The sequence below is a fragment of the Acipenser ruthenus genome, chromosome 27 (assembly GCF_902713425.1).
Source record: "Acipenser ruthenus chromosome 27, fAciRut3.2 maternal haplotype, whole genome shotgun sequence".
NCBI lineage: Eukaryota > Metazoa > Chordata > Actinopteri > Acipenseriformes > Acipenseridae > Acipenser > Acipenser ruthenus.
In genome coordinates this window covers 2971525-2994922 of record NC_081215.1, presented here as the reverse complement: position 1 = coordinate 2994922, position 23398 = coordinate 2971525, and the positions used below count along the sequence as shown (strand labels likewise).

General features: G+C 36.3%; 1 protein-coding gene across 5 annotated transcripts in view; it reads right to left on the bottom strand.

The window, feature by feature from the left end:
- LOC117425050 (peroxisomal membrane protein PEX14-like) overlaps nt 1-23398 on the bottom strand; it is a 62943-nt gene that overhangs the window by 19267 nt on the left and 20278 nt on the right. For all 5 annotated transcript variants that reach the window (XM_034054294.3, XM_034054295.3, XM_034054292.3 and 2 more), the window contains exons 3-5: nt 16815-16899; nt 5329-5457; nt 1314-1399 (exon numbers count right to left, since the gene is read on the bottom strand). In XM_034054294.3, coding sequence (XP_033910185.2) covers nt 1314-1399; nt 5329-5457; nt 16815-16899 — 300 coding nt within the window. The remainder of the gene's footprint in view (nt 1-1313; nt 1400-5328; nt 5458-16814; nt 16900-23398) is intronic.

Below are 23398 nucleotides of genomic sequence, written 5' to 3'. Positions count from 1 at the left end.
CTGGCATATTTGCTCCTGCTTTTCAATAGGTTTCAGCTTCACTCCTGTGTCTTTAATGCTGCTAATGAGGAGTCTATACCGAGACAAGGTTTTCGCAGTCATTATGCAGCGCGAGGGTTGTTGATGCCACTAGAAGTAATAAACACTTTAAAGTTGAAAACATGAAATGAGTGTCAACATAATGTAATTAATAGGCTTGCCACTGTGAACCTTGTTTACAAGTCGTTCTATAGTATAAATAAAGTGTGCATAGATTGGGCATATGGGAAGACAAGTACAAGCGCCTGTATTGTGACAGTATAAGAGACCCTGCAGAGGGAATTCTGTGTTAACACTGATGACATAGCACCATAGCAACAGAGTTCTCTCCAGGAAATAACCTTTATATAGGCCTCTGAACAGTTATTATAAAAACGTTAATGTTTTAGGTACGTTCTGCTAACTGGCAACATGATTTGAAATATTTTTTATTTAGAAATGAATACGGGTGTCTCATATTGTGTAAGAGAGGCAGTGCAGTTTGGGCAAGAGGACCGATAAGCAAAACCGAGCATGGAACATTGGAATTAGGCGTAGTGTTCTATGCACGGTATGGCATCTGTACACAGGATATGATGTAGTGGAATTCTGGCAAATACTTCACTGTGATTGGTTGGTTTCTGATGTGATGTATTATTGTGCAAGTATAATAAAAAACTACCAATATGTGTGTCAATCAGATACTGCTGCTACTTATGACACAGAACCAGAACCTTTGCCTTAGTGCAAGTAAGCAACTCGTATGACATTATGAAAATTATGCAGCCCAGTAGTGATATGCTGCCATCCCATAATCTAGGATAGCGAATACTGCTTTACCTGCAAGAGAACGAGAATGGCTCCACATGTTATTTGCCAGTCCAGTGGTAGAAAGAGATTTATTTGATTTCTAACACAGGTTCTGCTGGCAAGCAGGCATGAAAACAGGGTTTTGAACGCGTGGGGCTACGGCAAGAAGAGGCGTCATGCTTATAACTGGAGACCCGGAAATCAAAGCTGGAGTGAAAAAAATAAATAAAATGCTTGCAAATGAGCTCCCCAAAGAAAACCTGAGGCTAGTTCACAGAGCAAATAAAACCATTTATTACTGGACTTCTGGGTTCTTGCTCTCTCGTTCTAATGCTTAGTACTACATAATGAAACCACATGTAAAATATATAGAAATCTAATAGTAAAAAATACTGCTCACTGACAACATCTTAGAAACCAGGTCCTCTTCCCAAAATACTGTAGTAATTAAAGCAGCTTGTCCAGTTAGAATTGTGATGACATACCCGGTAAAGCTGCTGGAAACCAAAGGCCATTCCAGCCATTATAATCGCTAGAGCGCCATAATCTCGCCATCTGGAGCCTGAAGGACCTACAAAACAGAACAGAAAGGTTGTTTAAAAAAAAAAAAAAAAAAAAAAAGGTTTCACTTCAATTGGTGACGTAGAGATGTGATTAACGGTTTCCTCTGCTGAAATATGATATACTAAATCATTCTAAAAAGATGCAATAGTTAAAGGTTAGGATGGAAATGTATGTATTTATTCACCCTAATGCACATCATTATTCTATTCATATTCTTGTTACAGGCTGTCCTTTTTTAAATACCATACCATATTATCAGTTAAAAGATCAAATAACAGCAAGAGGAAATCCACAAAAATTATCTAAAATTAACTGCAATTATTCAAATACTACATGATGCACAAAACCAAAATTCATAGCATATAAGACTAACTTTAAATGATGTACCCTTATAAAGCGTGTTCTGTTGACAGTCCATTCTGTTTATATCACACAGTGTAGACACAACACCACCATGAGACAAATAAGCATTCTCGTGTTGCTACTTGCAGCGCTTGGAGGTTATACTAGGTGGAACTGTGCATCTGGCATTTTCCTATTAAAAATGTACATTTTATAAAACTGTATGGGGCATAGACCAAACATAACTTTTCCAAAACATATGGGCCCCAGGAAAGAAATCTGACCTCTAATATTGTTGGCAAGATCCTGTAACACTAACTTAAAAAAAAAAAAAAAAAGAAGGACTACTTCCCTGGCGGCAGAGAAAATCAGATAAAAACGGTTACATATTTACACGGAAGAACAAATGAATTGTAGCACAAATGTTTTGCATACAGGTAGCTTGCCTGAGGAGAGAACTGCCTGGCATGTTACTGATAACACATTACAGTCTAGAAGCGCGGGCAGCAGTATGGAGTAGTGGTTAGGGCTCTGGACTCTTGACCGGAGGGTTGTGGGTTCAATCCCCAGTGGGGGACACTGCTGTTGTACCCTTGAGCAAGGTACTTTACCTAGATTGCTCCAGTAAAAAAAAAAAAAAACTGTATAAATGGGTAATTGTATGTAAAAAAAAAAAATTGTGTGATATCTGTATAATGTGAAATAATGTATAATGTGATATCTTGTAACAATTGTAAGTCGCCCTGGATAAGCGCGTCTGCTAAGAAATAAATAATAATAGAAGCACACGTTTAAGTCATTGGGCTACACAGTTAGATATCGGATATTAAAATGGGGCTTGATCTTTATCAGATTTTTTTTAAAAGGTCAAACGATGATGAAATCAACAGCCCATGTGTGCCTTCTAAGTCACCTGCCAGTGTTCTTAACAAGTGGTATTTCTGATACTTTGACTGACAAAGACACAAGGTCAAAGATGAACCATGTTGAATGACTACCCTTAGCTTCTGCTTTATCAAATGCCTGACCGAAATCAGCAGCAGAAATTTTTGTAAAGTTTAACGCAATATAACAAAGAATATGCATCTGTTTTTAACCTGCCTGTACTTTGAACCCAACTATTTGCGCGTATTATTATTTTTTATTATTATTATTTATTTCTTAGCAGACGCCCTTATCCAGGGCGACTTACAATCGCAAGCAAATACATTTCAAGTGTTACAGTACAAGTAATAATACAATAAGAGCAAGATAAATACAATGACTTTGGTGTAGCAGTCACAAATTACATTTCCCAAGGTCAGTTACCTGGTAAGCATTTTATTTTTGGCAGTCAAATCGCAGCTCAGAGCATCTAGTTGTGCTTAAAGCAGATGTTCAGAATTGGTCTCGGAGCTTCTCAAAGATTATAAAGGATACTTAAAGAATGGCAGCAGATTCAGAATTAATTCTGAGTGACTACCGCAGGAACAACAGCTGAATATCTCATGCACTTCCTCCAAGTTCAAGTAATTCATTTGGAATTCAGCTCTGTTAATTGCGAGAAGTGTTAATTCCTGCAAGAATGCAGGCCTTTACATGCGATCAACATCATTTGTTACAAAGAAACATGGAATGAACACAGGTAATTCAATCCAAATGAAATCACCCAAGCTGAATTAAAAATGAAATACTTCAGAACTCAGGAGGAAGTGAATGTGATATTCAGGTGTTATTGATGAGGAATCTGTAGCCAAGGTGTTACCCTTCTAAGAATAACATTCATGTTGTAGCCAGTTGTTTGAGGAAATAAGCACAGGGATGATAATTAAATTATACATTTTTAAAATCCAGAAAATCAGGAATAATGAACAGGATCGGATTTACCCAGTGTCCAGACATGACCATAAACTAAATCTATTTCTGTGAACGTATCTCATTATAACAGCCACTGTCCGCCAGTACTTTTCCCCCTGTGTCAGGAGATATTAGTATTCCAACTCAAGAGAGTGTTTCAATTTGGCCCCTGGGTGTAGCAACTGCGATCTCACCAGACTCGCTCTGTGCCTCCACACAGGCGCATGTGGCGGCTGCACTTTAAAACATTATTATTCTTTTTCTTTCTAATTAAGATTTGTATCCCTCATAATCCAACAGTCTGGTTTCCAAGGATTTCCAAGGGCTAATAGCTTGTTTGAACTAGCTGGGTTGACTGATGCTTCCAGCAAATAATCTTGTGTCAAATAAATTATATTTTATGTAATAAATTACAGCTACACAACTAATTCAAATATCATTTATCAGATTTATTGTCATTCGTGCAAAGTCTTGTTTCTTTAGTTTAATCAAAACCATTTTCTTTTCTTTTCTTTTTGTAGTTAAAAAGGTTCATTGGAATGGTCGGCAACGATACAAAAGGAAAAAAATAATAAATACAGAAACAGCATTAATGAAACAATGCTAGATTACTTGTAGGAATGTAAGTGAATATTCCCCACTACATGATCAGAATTCAGGTCCAAATGGTTGTCATACCCTTTATCACTTGTTAAAAGACTCAATTTATCTAACCCTGAAGATATAGCAAAGAGTATATATACACACACAACATAAAGTGTGTACGTCAACCCAAGCCCAGGATAAGGAAAGTGCTTCTCTGTAGGGTACGGCGCAGCGTCCCATACATTTGTATTTCTCTTGGATTTGATTCTCAAAAAAGATGGAAAACCAAGTGGTTTAAGCTTTACAGATTTGATTATCTTTCACCACCAACACTTTTATTCAGTCAGTTAAACCAAAGAGCTGGTTCACATTTTCCAATCTTCTTTCAATTTTTATTGGGTTTAAGAGTGTCCTACCCGTCCTTCCACTAGAGATCAAAGTATCCATTACTCAAGACAGAGATGAATGCAGGCCGCTATATGATCTACTTGTAACAAGGACATCAGAATTGGTAGCCACTTGCAGATTGACCCCCATGTATAAGGGAAAACATTCCAACCTCATTATAAAAGACTCTCTTATAGCTCTGGGATATAAAACCACTATGCACCCAGGATGGAACCTATCTCCATGGCATCCCATCAAAATCACTTTCATTACAAAACATGAAATGCTTGAGTGTCAAGGACAGTGTCACAATAAATGAGAGTGGAATGTATCTAATATCACTGTCATACAGGTTAAACACCATGCAGACTCCATTCTGCGTCAGTAAATCAGGTAACAGCACTTAAAGGACAGGGGTTCAAACCCTGTTTGGGGGTTCCGACTGAAATCTCTCAGCGCTACGTAACCCTACGATAACCAATTAAAATAGTCGGAGTGTCTTTTACGGATATAAGCAATTTTATAGTTGATATACCCAAGTCCAGGATCAGTTTACTGTTTTTTTTTGTTTGTTTGTTTTTCTTCTTCTAGATAACCAGGGGGCTTTTGACTATCAATATGAGAAATACCTGTTTGGACATAAGGGAATGATTCTTGAAAAGGAGGAAATTATTATTTTTGGAATATCACACAGGTGTGCCATCCATAATTATAAAACGATGAATACTGGTAAATGTAGGCATACTAAGAGAAGCATTGTAAACTTTGATTAGAAGCGGCACTCACTGTACTGCACAGGGGCCAGGTGAGGTGGATGGAGCAGATGCTGCTGGCCTGAAGGACTCAGAGAATGGGGCTCCTCGATGGAAACGCCTGCATGCTGGATGGCCAGCTCAACCTCTTCATCAGTCAAACCTGTTAGGGGAACAATTGACATGGGTTAAATTATGCATCAAGATGCTGTAAATGACTTAAAACACTGCAAGATTCCCATTCAACCGGATATTTTTGGTTAAACGTTGTGAAATACTTCACCGTTTAGGATTTTTACTGTTTAAACATCTAACCTTCACAGCATTTGTTTTATTAGGTGGCCTTCATCTATACAGATAGTGGTGAAGTCTGGAACGATTTTCTATAGGCAGCAGTGGTGTAGTCGAGCCGGAACTTCTAAAATAGGCAAGCTAGGTCACATGACTCAACTGTCTGATTCAGTCAGTAGTCCTCTTGATGCAACGAAGAGAGCATTAGGAACTTCTATTACAAACAACTTCTTTAAGAAGGCTGCGACAGCAACAATGCATCGACTATGACTGTGGACACAAGCGAAGCTGGAGAAAGACACTTTGCATGCTGAAAATCAATAAATGCATTACCTATTGTATATGTTACTAGAAGTTCAGAATACACATAAAAATGTGCATTTGTAGAATAATTCTTAAGAATATCGATATTTTAGTGGCGTTCCGGTACCTTCAGATTTAGGATTACACCACTGTATACAGACTAGTCCTGGACTGGCCTACTGAATGCCAAACCCAAAACACATGCACTGACAACATGCGATTCTATGAAACTATTTGCACTATTCTTCCACTTCATCTGACACTGAATGTACAGTTACTGATCATAAAAATAACGACCTCATGTGATTAGCACAATTCACCGTCATGCAGATAAACTGCACAGCAAAATAGATACAGCCAATTGTTACTGCAAGTAAATTATTTGACAAATATGCAAAATAGTTCAATAAAGTTTGCCCAGTGGTAATTTTTCCCACCCCCAAGCATATCTGAGGTGAGTGACTCACAGGGTAAGCGACACTGTCGCACGAACCTATGAAAAATACATTTCAAAAACATAATTACTTTCTGTATCCAATAAATCTTCTGCATCAAGACAGAGGCTCTGTGCAGGACAGAGACAGACAGATGGAGAGAAGGCAGGCACCTGCCTCTGTGATATCCAGTCTGGTTTTTAGGGCCAAGCCACTTCCAATAATCAGTAAATCCCTCATCGCTAAATTAATCAATCAACGACTGGCTCCAAAAACACAAGCATGTTGTTTGCATTAGTCAGACTGGACGTTCTGTTGGAAGATTCTTGTTTCCACAGAGTGATTGGTACACTGTGCACTGTATGTAATATATAGGGTGAACTGGAGTCCTAAAGACGCAGTCTATATTGATGTCGGTACTGTCTCTATTTCACAGAAATCCATATGAACATGAAAGCAAACTGAAATCTTAAGATTTGAAATTGTGGAATTTAACAAGCTGTAGCACATCTTACTTTCCCCCCGCCCCCCCTTCATAATTTTTAAATGAGTAAAACATAAAAGTAAATGAGGCAGAACATTTTTATTGATAAAATCTTATAACCACATAAGACCTCAATTCAGATGTTTTTAGAAAACTGTGTAATGTGGCTTATTTGTTACAACGAGAAGCATATTTAAACCCAAGATAGAAAAAAAAAAAACATGACAAACATGTCTGGTGAGAATATTTTCCTCCTCGCAGTAAAATGTATTTACTGAACAAATCGGATTTTTCTAACAATTATGAGGAAAACAGAAAGCAATAAAAATGTCAAGCCCTTTATTGTTTACCCTACTAAATAAGGAACTATTACGTGCAAAATCAATGATCCCTAAAAGGTAACGCTGAATGTCACCTGGGCTCCAAGCCAAGTATGTGCAATGCATACCTAAAGTTCCAGAGGTTTATACGCCCCAATTATCACCAAGTGCTACAGTACATGTGTCAAAAAAAAGACAAATCAAAAAACAAGAATAAAAAAGTTTCCATTGTTGGGTGACACCTGGGCTTTTCAGAGGTCGGTTAAATAAGACTCGTTGGATTTATTTCTTCCTTTCTGAATCCCTTCTCTGTAGGTATTGTAAAAGTGAGCCCATTAAAGCATCTACAGAATGAATTAGAAACCTGCTTCGTGTAATGTGAACATTCAGTCGTTTTACGTTTACACTTTGGATATGAAGTTGCATTCAAAGCTCCACCCAAAAATAGCCACCAAATACTGAGTCTGCACAAAAAGAGCTTTCTTTATTTCAAATGAGCTTACAATATGTAATCTACAGTAAGTGGATGGGGGGGGGGGGGGGGGGGGGGGGCACATTTGCAAAATTGCAAATTGAGGTCTACAGCAATTTTAAAGGATCATGGGTTTTATGGGTGTAATCTGTGATATATATTTAGCATGCGAATAAAATTGCATGGTTTACAGTTACTCGTTTGAGAAATGATGGAAGTTTCTTTTTAGTTTTACTGTTTCCACATGATAAAATGTACTATATTCTTTGTTAGCATGTTTTATATAAACAGTGTATACAAGTAATTTGGAAGAAAACAACAGTCCTTTAGGATTTCATTCATTTCTGTGAGTTCATTCAATCCTAGGGTACCTTACTAAACATGTGTATTTCTGTCAGGGAATCAGTAAAGCCATGACCACAATTCTTCAATTCCAAAACTACAATAAAAACATATAAGGACCATCTTTTACCAAGTCCATATACTGTGTATTAGTCGGTCCTTAAATAGACAGCTCAGTCCATGCATGAATGTTGATTAGTACTCCCTAAAGCCTGTCATTGTAACTCTGGTCTGCTAATGAAACCTGTCGGTGGCTTGCAGACCGAAATCTAAAACCTGATAATGTACTGTAACAGAGCTCTCTCAATAATGAAGAGAATGGTTTTTTTTGTTTGTTTTTTTATGTATGGTGAATTACAGCATCGTGAAAAAAAGGATTAGCATACAAGCCACTGTAAGCCTTCAATGACATCACAAATATTTTCTGTTTATCTAGAGAGACAAAGGCATTAAAAAAAAAAAAAAAAAAAAAAGGTTTTCATTGATTTTCATTTCTCATTCATCTCCAGAGTAAAGGCACCAGGTCATAGGTCAGCCAGGCAGGTATCGCCAGACAATAACTCAAAATCTCAAGACATCTCATAACGTGATCAAGCCTTTCATAGTAAAGTTAAAAGGAAATCATTGTGTATGCCGGATTTGAAATTACACTTAACCAGAGCCATACTGGTGCTCCACATATATAAGAAATGTAGCAGTCTGGATCTGTGGGTGCAAATAGGAGGCTGTGTGGTCCAGTGGTTAAAGAAAAGGGCTTGTAACCTGGAGGTCCCCGGTTCAAGTCCCACCTCAGCCACTGACTCATTGTGTGACCCTGAGCAAGTCACTTAACCTCCTTGTGCTCCGTCTTTCGGGTGAGAGGTAATTGTTAGTGACTCTGCAGCCGATGCATAGTTCACACACCCTAGTCTCTGTAAGTCGCCTTGGATAAAGGCGTCTGCTAAATAAACAAATAATAAATAAAATAGGACAATAAAAAAGCCACTTTTTGTTTCGAACCCAAAGTCAGTTGAGTGAAACAGCAAGTGTATACTGTAGAACTGCACTGTTCCAAATATATATATTTTTTATATAAACAACTAGACGAGAAAAAGAGTCTAATCCAAATTATCATCGCAAACCCCATCCCAGTAAGCCACATTGCATACATCCACGGCAAACGCGTGTCTGGGGGTGCTCAGTAAAAAAAATAAATAAAACAAACCCACTCCTCGGATACAACCGAGCAAGTAAATATGTTAAATGTATTACTGTTTCCAAAACCTGTGGCATGACCCCCCAAGACCCCTATTTCAGATCGACCTACACCCAAATGAATTATTCTAAAACATACTGTAAATTACATCTAATGACGACATCGTAAAGAAAGAACAGTAATGGAAAGCTATTCTGTATTATTGTGTGCACCTGATACACGCAGGCCCTGTTTATGAGTTAGTGTATTAGCAGATGCTGAACTGAAGCATTTGCTTTGACCTTGCGCTCCTCATTGGGGCATGAAATTACTGTGGTGGCACCTCAATATTACAGCCATAAATACTGTAAACTGCATATCTGCGCTGCGTTTTCTATTGTCTTTGAACATAAACCTGATCGGTATTTATTTAAAGGAAAACCCATTGCATGTCAAATAATTTATGGCTCTATTTTCGTGCCTTTTTATTCACAAGCAATTTTTTTTTTCAGTTTAAAGGCGCAAGGCTTCATAAAAAAAAAAAAAGGTACAGTATTTCTTCAACTTTGCCACTTAAGTTTTATGGGTTAAGAGAAAAAAAAAAAAAAAACGCATTTCGGACAGCCAATTATAAAACTGCTTACTAAAATATTTTGGTGCTAAAAGGTGAATGTTGTTTTACTGTTCTGCACAGCCTGAAATATTAAGTCGTCCTTGACTTAAGATTACTTACATTTTGAATCCTCAATAAAAATAAAAAAAAATGTCAAGGATTGTAAATAGATGGAGGTCAATGGGTTATTGAATGCTGGAATGTGACTTTAACCCTTTTCTTACACAGCCCTGTTTGAATGCCAGGCAAACGCTACAGATCTGCAAGCTTATCTATTCGTGTATTTAATAGATAAGCACTTAATTCCCTCACCGCGGAGGTGAAGAGAAGATCCTTGCTTTTACTATACGTCTGGTCATCTCAAATCCCACCAGGTTAGCCAGGTTAACATTGGATTCAGTCTATGACTTTGGGTAATTAGAAAGCTACATATCTACCAGGAGCAATGTGCCTATACTTTGATCCAGTCTTTCAGGACAATACTTTCAACTACATAAAGGAAAGGAACAACAAACTGCAATGCATTTTCCTGGTCATCCTAGGCAAGACCACACAGGATGCAGGTTTGAAGGCAGATTATCCATGTCCCACCATGCTGTTTAGGTGCTGGTCATGTTTTTTTTGGAGTGGAAACATTATCAGGGCTGCTGCGCATGTAAGGAAGTCGTTATGGTTTCATTGTAACAGTACAGGAAGTTGCAGAATACAGCAGTTATTTAGGGTAATTTTTTACTTATTTTATTGCAATTATTTTATTCCCGTCAGAAAAAATTATTTGATAATTCAAATTAGGGCCCTACCCGTGTAGGTTTTTAAATAATTAAACAAATACAATAGCAAGAGATAATGAAGGTCGTTCTTATTGACTTTTTACACGCAGCTGAGAAAAACAAAATCATTTCAGCACTTTAATGCAACCGTTAAGAAACGGCCATGGAATGGAACAGAAAGGATACCACGCATGTTGTGCAAGTAAACAGTGCATCTAAAAAGAAAATTGCAACATGCAATCAAAGTCCTCCCAATTTTCCCCTTCATCTGCACTCCACTACAAATGTGCAGCTGAAGAATCCAATTTAAAATTCAGTTCAGCGAGTAGATGGCATTGTTTCATTTTATGTGAGCTTTGACATTTCTGGCTGTTAATACGGAATGAAATCATGAAATATTTACATAAATATTACATTAAACTGTATTAAGAATTAAGACAGACGTATATATTTACGTGTGGGGAGATGCTGGTGGAACAAGGGTGACACTAAGAGGATGTAAAATGGCAGGTATAGGAATGACAGAAGGCGTTTGGGGCTGTTTCAATTTTCCATCACTTGGGTTTATTATAAGCAGGCACTTGTGTCTCCAGGAAAAGCCCACCAGATAGAGATACCAGGTAAATAAGCAAAAAACAACACAGGCACAAAATGACAGCATGGGTTTATGGGACAGTCATTTACTGAGTTTTATGTGTACCAGGTGGCTTCTCTTCTAAAACCTGGCTCTGTTTGACTCTTTTACTCCTACACAATAGATAACAGTGCACAGAATCCACAGGGGGTAAGTCAAGACTGGACTTGTGAGAGATAAAGACTTCTGCTAGTTTAGCCTCTGCAGTATCTAAAAAGTATTTCATTGAACACTTCAGTGAAGATGCAAAGAAAAAAAAAATGATGACTAAAATTAACCGTTGCAAAAGTGATCCCGGTTTTAATTCAGAGAAATATACGTTGACATCATTTTTGTTTTCAGTAAATAGTCTCGTTAATACGAATTTCAAGGCACCTGCAAAATAATCTCAGTATATCAGTAATTAGTATTATCATTACTCTAAATGTATAAGGCACACCCCTTATATACTAGCAAAAGCACCACAGTATACTATGCAGAGTGTGCATAATGCAAACCTGTATATAACACCGGAATTCTCTCCATTTCTAAAACGGGGCGTGTTAAATTCCAAAAATGAACTTGTTCTAGGATGTTTTTTTTTTTTAGTTGCAGATATTGATGCAATCCTTTTTTTTTTCTCCAGGTGGCTTTTTTTTTTTTTACAACACATATGGAAAAACAGCAGTGCCATGGTTCAATGTTATCTAGACCCTGGGACGCAAGAAATCATATATAGTGTTAATTATTCTTACCAAACAGAGCCTTTCGACAGAAGAAAGGCTGACACTAGACCATATGATCATTACATGTGTGATCTTATGTTTCCCCAAGTTGACTTCGACACATAATTCTCTCACTTTTCAACCTTGATAACACTTCATGTCATACGCTATGAAAAACAGATTTTTGTATTTTTGAAATCCAAAGTTTATTAAGGATCCCCGGCACTCCATTCAGTACATAGTGTTTTTAATTGTGGGTATAGCTCATACTGTGCTCTCTGTTTTAGGAAAAATAACCCATTCCTTTCATTATTTTATATTTACATACAAAGCAAAAATGTGGGGGTGGGGGTGGAGGGGTAGTGGCATTTTCTCAGATTTAGATTTAAGGGAAAATATAATAAATGTAACCAAAATGCGAGCTAACTTGTTCTTTTCCAAACTGGCTTCGATTAAGAGTAATTAGGATTGTTATAAATCATTACTAAGCCATGTTGTAATATTCAATGTTACATTACTATAATATTTCATTACTGTAACCTGGACCTAACCCTAACCCTAATTAACGAGCATTAGGGGGAAACAGAGAAAATTAAAAGGTTATTATCATAATGACTTGATAATTCCTGCTACAGTAGTCTGTGCCCGCATTAATATAATGCATGCCAATCAAATACAATTGGGACTTGAGTTTCAGTGTGACAGATTAAAAAATGTAGTACAGTATATTGCAGAGAAACATTAAGGCATTGAAAAAGGAACATTTTAGGTAAAGTTTAATAAACTAGAATGGCTTTGGTTATAGTCAGCAGTTACCTCCTAAATATATATATATATATATATATATATATATATATATATATATATATATATATATATATATTATTTTTTGCTATACGACACAGGGATGTGACAGTTATATTTTCAAGGTGAAATCTAGGCGGAATGCCCTTTGCTGACACAAGTGTATTTTCTCAAACATGCTAATTTACAGGGAGATGATTTTAACTGAATGATACTAATGCTTGTCAAGGCTTTGTGATGTCATTATGCATCAAGCAGTGCCCAATTGAAACCAAGCGGCAGCAAATTCAAACTTCAATGCCAAAGGTTTCATCTAACTGAATTCATTAAATTACCACATTTAGATGATACATAGGAAAATGTAGGAGGTAAGTCTCTGAGTGTCACGGAGATAGGAGCATTCAGGTCATTACACTGTCCTTCTCCCAAATCAGCTTTGGAAATTAGACATTCATTTCAACCACACCTCCTCCTTCTCTCAAATATCCAATTCACACACCTTTTGAAAATTGACATCAACGCATTTTCTTTTGGTTCAAAGTGCAGCTTTATACAGCGTATTCAAAAAATATATATATATAAAAAAATTAATTAAAAAAAAAAAAAAAAAAAAAAAAGAGAGAGGAATCTGGCCCCGTTTGAGCTTTAAAGTTAATTTCCTTGTCACAGCTGCAGGCCACGTTTAGTGGCAAGTTATATCAATAACCTCATAGTTAGAACAAGGCTTTGTAATTAAAAGGTTGGCGACCTGGAAAGCATGACCTCATTCCGAGAACTCTGTCCACATGAAAAAATAAAAACCATTACATTACTGTAGTTATAATATTACTCTTTCAACCCTATATACATATAGACTTATTGATGATAAATGTAGCCATTGGGGAGGCTTTATTGTAATGCTGACATTTTTATGCACATGGCTATACAGCGTAAAGGCTTGCTTCTGTTCATGTCACATATTTAATGTAACGGTGGCATTTACAACTACGAATGAATGTATAAAAAAAGACTTTGTGAAATGACATGATTGTGAGACACTAAATATAAAACACCTATACAAACTGAAGTGAGAACTACGTAACCACATTGTTCAGTCCTTTAACTGTCACAATTACTGTAGATTTGCATTCCTGCAATTGGCATTTGTATTAAGTGGTAATCTTGCTGTTAAAACATCAAAATGCCTTGTTATTTTAAGGATTAAAAGATTGTTATAAACATTAAGAAATCGCCTGCATACAATTTCACAGGAAGGCATACATCACTCTTAAATGTAAATGACTAAATGCATATTAAAAACTGTTTTAAAAATAAATGTAAAACTATTTACCTTCCTAGAAATAAAAATATGTAATTTTATATATATATACACATACTGTATATTGAAAATAATTAATTAGGGAAGGGTCTTCATAACAACTTACTGTCAATGCGGCTTAATAGCGCATTAACCAAATCAGTGAATTATTGCATACTGAAATAGAGGGGACACTGTCCCAAAACTGGTGTGTAGGGACTATCACTGGCATTTTCTCATCCTGTGTACCTCCAGTAAGCAATGAAATACACAGGCATGTAAAAAGAAAAATGCACGGTGTGTGTGTGTGGGGAGGGGGGGTACCTAGCATTTCTTTTGCCTAACCACGTGTTTTCATCTGTTGGTATTGAGCCACAAACATCCCTAAACGGCATGTGTCCTTGACTGTTGTGTGGTTGATGTGTTCTGTTGCATTCATCTAAAATAAAATGGCACAAGTCTCGCAGCCAAACGTCCTATTTACTTAAAACCTCACATTAAAAAAAAGGGGGGGGGGGGGGGTCGTGGATTTATACAGGTTAGAATGCACTGCTACAGTAACGTGATCTCTTTGTGTTTCACAAGATGAGAAACCAGGGCCGGAAGCACAGTGTGCTCCATTTAAAAACAGTTTTTGTTTTTATTCTGTTTGCGTCCCTATCTATTCTAGAAGGGGGTCCTGAATAATGAATAAACTCAAATTGTGAATAATGGGAAACACAGATCTTGGAAAATTCAGAAGACATCAGTGTTGTGATACCCAGCTGATGCAGAGAACAGCAGCCGGCAACAATAGATTTTGTCTCCGGTTACCTCTGGTAATCATACAGCTTTTAGGCTCACTTTTCACTGCCTCATTGCTTCAATGATAGAGATGAAATCCCAAAGCTTTTATGATTAATTAGTCCCCGTAGTCCACAATTCTTCAGTAAAGAATAGAAAAAATATATATTTCACATAACTGCTATTCTGTGGAGGAACAATGGGGGGTTCAAAGTCACAAACAAAGCACAACTTCCAAAAAAATTAACCATTATACTGGCCTCTGTCTTAAACTGCATTTACAACTTCATTCATTTAGCTTTCACCAAGTAAAGAAATAAACACAATGCTTCAAAATCTACTAAGACAACAGAAATAAGCATATAATAATAAAGTATTATTGATTAGGAACAGATTATTTAAGCAAAGATCGACAGTTCTTTATATGGTTTCAGAAACTAAAACGGTTGCTGTAACAATTAAAAGGAAATGTCTTCAGATGCTGGCATATTTGAAGAAAGCACGAAGCTGGCTTGATGTTTGATTAATTAGTGATGCAGCGAACCATGGAGGAGAGGAAATAGCATATTGGGTTTCCATTGTCTTACCACTCACACACACACAATTACTTGAACAGAACACACAAAGTCACACATGCTTCACATACAGTCAAACTAACTCAACAGACTAACTAAAAGTGTTCTTCATTAGTATTTCCGTACCTTTTTTTTTGTTGTTGTTTCGAATCCTGCAACTGTATCTGTTGCCCTCACTACAGTGACTAATTTAACCTTCCGGAATTAAAGGTTAGGTGATGCATAACAATAATACAAAATCAAAACTAGCTTTTAAATGCTAGGAGCAACTCAAATTGACAATTCCATTGAAAGTGGTCCATGATGCGTCGATATGAATTTTCCTGCTCATTTGTCTGTTAAGCACATATCCTAGGCATTCCGAGTGAGCATGAACCCCACCTGACCCTAAGACCCAGAATGACCCTGCCTTGACCTGCAGCTTTTACAGCAGCTGACCGAATGCAGCCAGATGGACACCTGACACCAAAGACAAAAAAAAAAAAAAAAAAGAGCCCTCTGTCAATATCAGAACATGTATTCTAAAGGGCAAATGTACTGTTTGTGTTGAAATGTATGTTTAGTTAAAAAAAACAAATAATGTAAAAAAAATACACGTCAACTACTTTTGCTTTTACAATATCTCTACATAGAAAAAAAAAATGTATGTATCCCCTTGCCTAACATGCTTATCATTTAACAATAAGGTATAATTAGAGCTTGTTTTTCGGTTTTTATTAATTTAATTTTTCAGTGTTTATTTGTAGTTATTGTCAAGTTTTATGTAAATTGTTTGTTTTGGTTTTTTTTTGGGGGGGGTGGGGGGGCTTTCGCTTTTTATATACTGTATGAAATTATTGTTTTCGGTTACTTTCCAAAATGCTTGGGCGGTTTCTGTCAAAATATATTTAGTAGTAACTCGACAGATCCTCTGTATCTCAACTAATACAGCTTTAAATCCCGCTAACGAGCCTCCATTCCTAATTGTAATCTAATTTTAAATCTCCAATAGCAATGTAGGAATGTGCTGCCACTCAGTAGTTGGCGTGGGTTTAAAGTATTCAGAACAAATCAATGACAGATGTGTCAGGAAGGAAGGACATTGCCCAACTGCACTGGGAAAGGTCTTTTTTTGTTAGGTTTTTTGTTTTGTTTTTTTAAATGGGAAAGGGGGGGTGGGTGGTCAACGTGAATTGAGTAACCATTTCCACTGTTGTTCCAGTGTTTTGTATCAGGGGTGTTTTTTTTGTATCATTTTTCAGTATGTACATTTTGCCGGTTTTTACTAAGAAAAGTGAAATTAGTTAATATTTCTTGCCAGCAAACTCATGTTTTACAGCATGTGTATACAAACTTACTTAAAAGCCCAGTTATATCGAGGGATGAGATAATCCCTCGCTTCAGTCTTACAGCATCCTTGACTTGGAAGAGACTGGAAAAGCATGGAAATTCCTGCTCACCCACGTCAGCTGCTGTCATATCAAAGCAACTCTGACTGCAGGTTTACATCTCATAAGGAATTCCAAGAGGACCCTACCTACCTTTCTTGCTGAGGAAGGCTTTTCTTGTGTCCAGGGGACTCTGACGGACTTTGGGGTTTTGCAGAAACTTCACCGCTGTGGCAATCTGTTACAAAAAAAATAAAAATTAAGAAAAAGACAAAACGTTCTCTTTTAAAAGCTTTTTGTTGTTGTTGTTGTTGTTTTGTTTTTACTGCCAGTGTTCTTTCTCATTAGCAAAACTAACTGAACATAACAGGGGTTCTGAAGTGTAGGGGTCCACTGGGAGAGTGTTTCCTTTGAACATCCAGGCCATTCAGCAAAACCTCATTACTGAGATCAAATAATGAGCTTTATAGGAATGACTGTGCTTTCTTAAAATGAATATTAAACAGTGATATTTAGTGGGAAATGCTTCAACTAAAACATTTATAAAAACAACTAAAAAGCAAGAATGTGTCTAAAATTAAAAATCAAAACAGAGGGTTCAATAATGAAATACTAACATTTTGAAGAATGTATTTGATTTTATTTGAGTCATATGTTTAAGGACAGTATGTGTGTAATCTGTACACAATGTTTAAAATGAAAGTTTCTCACAAAACAGAAACATTCACATTATAAATTCATTGTTAATTCATATTTTATTTATATAAAACGATACCTGTAAAAAGTTAACACAATAGTTTAATGTAACAAGCTACAAAATTTGAGAAATGAAAAAAACTTGATAAAGAATAAAAAGACTATTTTCTTTTAAAAAAAAACCTACATAAATACAGTTTATAGTTGCAACAAACAAGCAGTTAACTGAAAATTACTGTATCAAAAGGAACTAATAAAGAATAAATTCAAGGGTTTCGATCACAGTTAGTTGATAAGATTTACTTGCGTTTAAACGTGTAGAGTGGCTCCATATGCAATCTCTGTTTCCTCTTCTGCACCTAATATCTATACACTTCACTTAAAACTTCAGTAATTTCTTGGGTTAAAGATATGCTCTGATCAAATCATAAATGTAACGAGTTTAAAACTTAATGCACTAGAAAATAAAACAGCACTAAAAACATCTGTAGTTGTAAGTGCATTATGCTCATGGATTTTTTTTCACGTTGTGTTACAAGATAAATCTTAATTTCAACTTAATGTAGTTTTCAAAGAATTAAAAAAAATATGTATCTTTAATGTCATTGAAGACATTAATTTTAAGTGTGTAGCACGATGTGAGGCTTTTAAAAACGCAATGAACATGAAATAATATCTATTTGACATCCATAAAGTGGAAAAAAAAACACACAGTGAAAGGTGCCGTTGCAATGATTAGTTATTACACCTGTGGTCCCTTTGATTCAATTGTAAAAGTAATCTCTCTAATAGGTTAAAAGGTTTTGATCACTGTTCTTTTCTTAAAGTGGCTAAAGATAAAAAGTGATTGACCGCCCTTGTCTGTAGTAATTCGTTTTAGAAAATGCATTGCATATACTAAAGAACAGCTTTCATGTAAGAATTACATTTTCAAATCAGCTAAAGTGCAAAACTAGTGTGCGGAAAAGTTTGGCATACTAATTCTGTTTATTTAATGCTATAACAAAGGCGAAGAGTTGTCTACCTTTTTTTTTTTTTTGCATTGTTTTTTCATCTCTAATTACATGAAGACAATATATCTGATAAAAATCGCGGGAGGTTGAAAAACTAAGAATCAAAAACACTTTCACAATGGATAATGCCGAAATAAATCTAAAAGTGCATACTGGACATGACAAACCTATACATTTGTTAATATACATACATACAATAATTTCCATGCTAAAGATTTAAAAACACACAATTCACTAAAACTTTGTGGACTCCAGCTTAATGCATTCCATCCAGAATGATTTTACTTGTGATCTCTCAGTTCTAGATCTTGTCCACAATTATTTTACTGCAAGCTATTTTGTGAAAATAAATTTAAATCAAAATGTTGACACGTTAAAGAACCACAGCATGACATGTCCGTTAACACAGGGGTGTTAGAATTCATGGATATTTATTAGAAGCAGCCCAGGGCATCTTGAAAACCACTCACCCAAAACTTTCCTCTACCCGTTTTGACAAGTAGATCAAAGCATGCTTGGAATCATGCGTTAGGATCTACGCCAGAATTTTAATCATAGGGTCCATTTTATTTTTGATTTTTTAAATGTTAGAGCATGTCACACTTTATCAATGAGTAGTGTATGTATTTTCCCGTAAATATTATGTTTAGTGCAGAATACATATAGAATTGCATGCTGCTTGATTTATGAAACAGTGTGCCCGTGTGTAAAAACAGTGATGGGATTTGGTGCATTTACTGCTAAAAAATAAAAAAAAACTTTACTTACTGCTTTCTTTAAACACGCCTTGCAGATTTCACAATACAAACACCTATGACTAAAAGGAGATTTCATTGCACGCACTAAGCACAGTAAAATCCCATCTAAGGGAAATTCTACGGTAAGCAAAACTGTGACATTTTCCGTAATGTGTTTTGTTGTTTTTGTTCCCCCATACTTGGTTGTCTTTACAGGGGGTGGTTTATACTTGCAGTATGACAAACACACAAACAGAATATAGTGGAATCTGCGTGTAATGAGGATACTATGAAGAGTGGCCCAGTACTGCACTGGTGAAATTATCCAACCACATAACGAACAGCAGCCAGTACTGTTTAAACAAATCAAAACATCCAAAATATTATGACCTCTCTCTAGTTTACAGAATGTCACATTGCAACTGTTTTATTCTGATGCATGACAATATAGTATTTCCATACCATTTATTGAACATTTTATAAATGTACTCGATCAAAATTGTGTAGCTTGCATGAAGGCAAACTTTTAAATACTACAGAAACTTTTAAGAACACTTCTCTAATATTGCAGTGAAAGTGGGTTGGGAGAGGGACAGGGCAGGTTGCATCTTTCCCTGCAAGAACGAACAATAACTTTCACTGGCGTATATTTTTCTTGTTACGAAACAGCTGCATTAGAGTATCTAAGTGTAATATAGCAACAGACTTCCCAACAGAGCTGCAGAAAGACATGTACCATGTGTGTCAATATAAAACCATCAAACCGACGAGTTGAAGAAGCTGTAAAAGCGGTTTAAAAATGACTTGTTTTAGATGAACTTCTCACAAAGATTTGTTGTTTTTCCTTTGCTTTTACGGGAAACATCTCTTCTTAGAACTGCGCTCTTTCAGTATTTAATAAAAAGAAAAATCAATAAAACATGCTACGAAAATGACTCTGCTAGGCTACAGAACATGCATGTTAGTGGAAATGCTTAACTTAAGTAACTTGTTTCAAAGCAGCAGGTGCACATCTATCTCAATGACATGTAATCTTCTGAAAATGTTATTTCTCTGCAAATGACGTAGCTCTTCTGGACAAATTCTATCCAGACACCTGAATCAATTATAACCTAATTTCACAGATTTTAGTCTTGTCTAGTTATTGACTTATAGATCACCATTGTTGTAGCGTAAGGATACTACATACGGCATGCTTTTAAAAAGGAGGTCAGCTTCATATTGTATCTTGCATTACAGTGCATTTGATTTGCCAGCTTTAATATCTTTTTTAAATTAAAAGGGGGCTTAATGCTTTGGATGCAGCAAGGAATAATACCAGTAAAATATTTTTTTTTTCATTATTTTATAATGTGTTTTAAGTCTGAAGCTACTAATGCACAAAAGTGCTCTGTGTACTAACCAGTCATCTTTAGAAATCAGATTAGCACTAAAGGGTCAGGTGTACCTGCAAAAGTGCTTAAAATTCAATAAGAAAGTGATGCAAAAAAACGTGTGGTTTTAAGGGCAGACTAAGCTTTATTAAGCGTTTTTATTAAGTTTAAAATTGACAGATGCACTTTCTCGACTTTTTCACCTTAAATTTTACAACTAAAAAATGGAGGGGGGGTCATTAAACATATTGAACAAATTCGATTTGCCACAAGGCAGACACACAACCCCCCATCTTCATACAGTAAGTTCTGCTGATATACATTTTATTCACTTATATTGATGAAACAAAGTTAAAACTGGTCTATTAAGCTGCGGCTGTGCATGGGTATCAAAAGAGACGTATGCTTCTAGTGACTAATACACAAACCACTCTTAGAAATGCGGTTCTCAAAATGACTGATGAAACTTTTTTAAAAAGGCCAATTTTTTGCTTTTCCCGTCAAATAACGAAAGCTTGTTAACAGAATTGTTAGTATTTCCGTTAAATTTGGTACTTACCAGAAACTGCTTTTTTTCAACACTTTTCCTTCAAAAGTCATGTGAAAATATATGATACATAAAAGGCTACCTGGGGTGTAACTTACACAAGCATGGGTACTAATGCTGCAGTGCTGCATATGCCAGCTTGGTTGTATAATGTGGTGTAAGAGAGAAACAATGTCTTCTGATTAAGTGAAAGGTGTCTAAAAATAGGTCTGAATGTAGTATACAGATCAATACATTGTATTAGAATAGTTTAGTGTCAAATTTGCAGTTTTAAGATTATCCCTGACAGGGGAAACTGAGTTTTAGAATGTTGGAGCTCCAAGGCAATTTGACCAGCCCCTTTCATTGGATCATAACTGCCCACCAACAGTGCAGGCATGTCACTGGTATCATCAATGACTGACATGGAAGCGCCTGCCATTCTGTGAGAGGCAGGTGCCCATGCACTAGCCAGGCCCCAGTGCTAACCTTGGTTTGCTTCTCACAATGACAATCAATGAGAACGTATAGGATGGCAAGGACAGCACACTGTAGACTCGTGAGCCGGCACAGACAGAGGCTGAGGAGATCAGAGTGGCTCCTGGCCCATCTCTCCCATCATCTGCAACTACCAATTGTGTGCTTAATATGAACCAAGTATAACTGGAATAGTGATGACTAAGCACCAAAAGAATAATGGTAAAATAAAAAAAGAGAGAGAAAGAGAGCATTAAATAAATAATTGTGACAGTATCAATTACACATTACATAAAAACATTGCAAAACTGTACAGTTAATAATGAAGCACTGCATACAAAAATATTAGACGTGCACCACACACAGACCCAGTGCTATTGCGGTTCGTTCTTTTATAGGCTTTGAATTACCAGGTTGTCACTTGCTGAATCAACCAAGGTTAAGCTGTGACATATTAAAATATAGGTAGTAAATTAAAAGAACAGGTAGTCTTTATACTTCTTTACTGTTCAGCTTTTTAAAAGCCAAAATAGTTTCCAAAAACAGCAACGATATTCAGGTAAAGAACAAAAAAAAGATTTCAAATATGTTTGGATTTATTTTTGCAAGCCTTTGAAAAAGGACAGACAACAAGACAACAGAACAATCCAGAGCAAAGGGTTTACAGGCAGGACTGATAGGATGCTCTTAGTCAAGAGCAACACTAAAAGAAAGCTAAGAGGGAAATCATTAGCAAGTCTAGGATTCAGCTACAGTGCGAATCAATTCATTTAAAACTGCCCTGTACATTTATGGAAAAGCATCAGTGATATAATAAAAGGGTTATAGACATGAAAAAATTGTGTTAAGCCAGTTTCAAATTCCTGCCAAACAATGCTTCAGGAAAAAAAAAATGAAGCTCTATTTTAATTAGCAGGGCTTCATGAGTGATCGGATAACCAGAGCAGTTACCGGGATGCTTTCAACGTGATGGGCTGCTGATATCACAGCCCTGAAGATGGAACGAGGGTTTGATGTAATTAGGTATTTCCTTTTTCTCTCTTAACAAGTTGATGTACTGAATTGCCCTTTTTAATCTTTTAAGAGTACATATTTAAACACTTTTCTAATTACAACACTTCTGTGTGTTTTTTTAAAGGGGGGGTTGGAAATCAGGCACAAAAAAAGTATTGCCCCCACCCCCCTCCATGAGGATGGTACAGTATATCTATCTATCTCAGAGATACAACGTCTGCCATTCATTTTTGCTCTGTTTTAAATACTCCCTGTTTTTACACTTATGAATGTCTACTGTAACTGTTTATGGACTGAAACTTTCTCCAAGAAAACTGTTTGCTAGTGACTTGATTTGCTATTCAGTCATAAGTATATAAAGAGATACATTGGCTCAACGATGTTAAAGTATAGATAGAAGCAAAAATCAAATAATCTTTCAGACAATTTACACTTTTCTTTTTTTTTTTTTTTTACGTCTGAGCATTGCAGACCCAGGATGGAATTTTTGAATACATCAAAAGGTCAAAAAGTACATTCTCAGTGAGCGAAGTCAATGGAAAACTCCATTGACTTATTTCGCAAAGGCTTAAAAATAACCAGCATTGTATGTTATAGTCCCCGTCCCCGTCCCCGTCCCCCCCCCCCACCCCCCACCCCCCACCCCCCACCCCCCACCCCCCACAGGCACAGCTGACAAAAATAACAGAAAATAATTACACAATTGGAAAAAATAATTAAAAATTGACACTCTGATTTTTAATATACCTCTATATTTCAATGTTGTTTCAAGAGACACAGGTTACCCATGATCACACATAAAAAAAATAAACTAAAAATGGATTGTTAACAAATTCTGAATATTCTGGTATTGACTGTGGGGCTTCCTTCATGGTACACCACAATGCTTTAAGATTATGCT